Source organism: Drosophila erecta, unplaced genomic scaffold (assembly GCF_003286155.1).
Source record: "Drosophila erecta strain 14021-0224.00,06,07 unplaced genomic scaffold, DereRS2 tig00000126-arrow-pilon, whole genome shotgun sequence".
Classification (NCBI taxonomy): Eukaryota; Metazoa; Arthropoda; class Insecta; order Diptera; family Drosophilidae; genus Drosophila; species Drosophila erecta.
Genome location: NW_020825209.1, coordinates 12,135,987 through 12,138,363, shown reverse-complemented (window position 1 = coordinate 12,138,363; position 2,377 = coordinate 12,135,987). Strand labels below are relative to the sequence as shown.

General features: G+C 57.6%; 1 protein-coding gene across 1 annotated transcript; it reads right to left on the bottom strand.

Annotated features, from left to right (window-relative positions):
• LOC6551263 lies at positions 1-2,115 on the bottom strand. The gene is made up of 3 exons (XM_001978342.2): positions 1,677-2,115; positions 1,056-1,611; positions 1-987 (listed from the first exon to the last, which is right to left on the bottom strand). The coding sequence occupies exons 1-3, from the start codon at positions 2,063-2,065 to the stop codon at positions 1-3; spliced, it is 1,932 nt and encodes a 643-aa protein (XP_001978378.1). The 5' UTR covers positions 2,066-2,115.
• Between the last annotated feature and the right edge of the window lie 262 nt (positions 2,116-2,377).

The window sequence follows — 2,377 nt, the reverse complement described above, 5'->3', positions numbered from 1 at the left end:
CTACGGCTGATGCATCCAGTCCAAGCATCGCCTAAGTCTACCATTGCTGCGCCCCGCCAGAAATTCCAGGAGGAACACGCCGGTGGCCAGGAGAGTCAGCAGGCCGTGGATGCGGTAGGCACCGTTCATTATGCTCCGGGTGATCCTGCGCAGGAGCACGGGGTCGTTGGAGGCCACACTCCGCTTGTCCTCGTACTGCATGTACCGCCTTTCGATGTGGGCCATCACCCCGGCGCTCAGCAGCTGCTTGATCTTGCGATCGACGGCTGGCCGGAGGAAGAAGCCCCTGGGGAAGTAGAGGACCAGGTGGTACATGTAGATGGGCTGGCGAACGAAGGTCAGGCGGCTGGTGTTCCGATGCTTGTGGTTCCAATAGGCCAGGTTGCTGACCAGCGCGATCGTGGTCAACCGTTCGCCCGCAGCGGCGCCCTGAACCCGCTCGAATCGGGCGGCAAAGTCCAGAGGCTGGCGGCTGGTGAGTTCCACGGGATAGAAGTCATGGTACCCGTTCGCCACCATGGTGTAGTTGTCCCTGACCAGGCCGCTGAGATCCTCGGGCAGTGGGCGGTGGCGCGAGAGGCGGAGCACGTCGAAGAGCCGCGCCTGATAGGCACAGCGCAGCACCAGGGTGAGCAGCAGCCAGCTGGCCAGCAAGTAGCGCAGGAATCCTGTGCCTGGCAGCCTGCGCTCGGCTATCGGATTGCCCACAATCACCACAAGCAGATTCTCCATTGGATGGCTCAGGCGCAAGCGGGATCTCAGTGCACAGGTGCTCAGCACGGCCAGCAGCAGGATGGCGATGATGGCGCCCCACACTTTGCCCCGGAACGGCAGGATCAGCGGGCCAAAGCGACCCAGGTACCGATCCCGGCGCACCACCATCACGAAGTGGCTCTGGTGGTACACGGTGGACTTGGAGAAGAGGGAGCGCCGCTTGTCCGAGCCACTCAAGCCGCCGATGGCTATCGACACGGCGCCGTCTGCCAGCTGGCATTTTGGAAATCGATGCAAATTTCATATAAATACAAGAGGCTTTGCTTAAATACACGAATTACCTGCTTGAAGCAGCCGGAAACGTTGCCCTCGCCGAAGATCTGGCTGGGCTCTTGGGGCATGTACAGCTGGATGCGAAACCTTAGCGCCTGGGCCAGCAGCTGGAGCAGATCCCAGTCGATGCCGGACAGATCCTCGGCCGGAACGGACTCGTTGCTGGCCGGCGGAGGACCCTTGTGCCGCTTGTAGATCAAGTGGGGCGGCAGGTGGGTGGCGCCCACATTGAAGGGGCAATCGCCCAGGTGGCCCTTCCGCACGGGATACAAGTCCGGCATACTCTGCTGCGGCTCGCCGGTGATCCTGTCGAAGTGATTGATTCGCAGCACCCTCACGCCTGGCCTGCAGTTGGGCTTGAAGAGCTTGTAGCTGTAGGCGGCCACCGTTCCGTCCTCCAGTTGCGCCAGCACCACCACGTTGACGAAATGCATCTGCAGATTGAAATTCACAATGGACTCAACGGTCTGATTGACGAATCGGGCACTTTGGACTGCCGACACCACCACTATGTAGAAGAACTCGCGCTCCAGCAGCTCGTCCGGAAACATGAAGACCTGGCCTCTACGAAGGGGTATGGAACCATTTAAAGGAGTCAACAAATCATTCGTTCATTCGTTGTGCCTCACCTGTAGGCGGCGTGGTCGTTGACCACGAAGAGTGTATACTCCCAGGAGGACTCCTTGGCAGTGCCCCTGTGCATCAGCACACTGAGGTCCGGGGCGAGGCTGGCCAGGATGTGGTCGACCAGCTGTCGCTGGCGGTCGTTCAGCTCCTGGGAACACTGCACACAGCTCTGTCGCACCACCAGCGTGTTGATCCTGTCAGCAATGTAGTTCCTGGTCAGATAACTTGAGGCATTCGCCAGGCGCCTGGTGTTGAGCCCATACTGCGCACTGCCCAACCGCGAGAGGAGCAGATCCCGACCAGAGTCCTCTGCGCGCACCCAGACCCACAGCCCAATCTGAGCCGCCGGCAGGAGGCAGCTGGAGAACAGCCACAGGATAGCGAGGCGCATGACTGAATGGCCGCTGGTGGAGTGGCGACAGGACTCTGGTCACCTGGTCACCTGGTCGTCTGCTAATGTAATTGGCGATGGCACTTGGCTGATATGATTAATTAATTGATTGACCATGTTCCATACTTGCTAAAGTGAGAAAAATGTTGGGAACGAAAAATAAAACAAATAATCAGCGTTTAGTTTTTGATTACAATGATTAAGCCCAGCAGATAATATAAATATTGATTACTCATACATAATTAAGCCATTTCTGCTTAATTCTTGGAATTGTACCTAATACAATTCGACTCAAGAAGCTTAGGCGTTTTT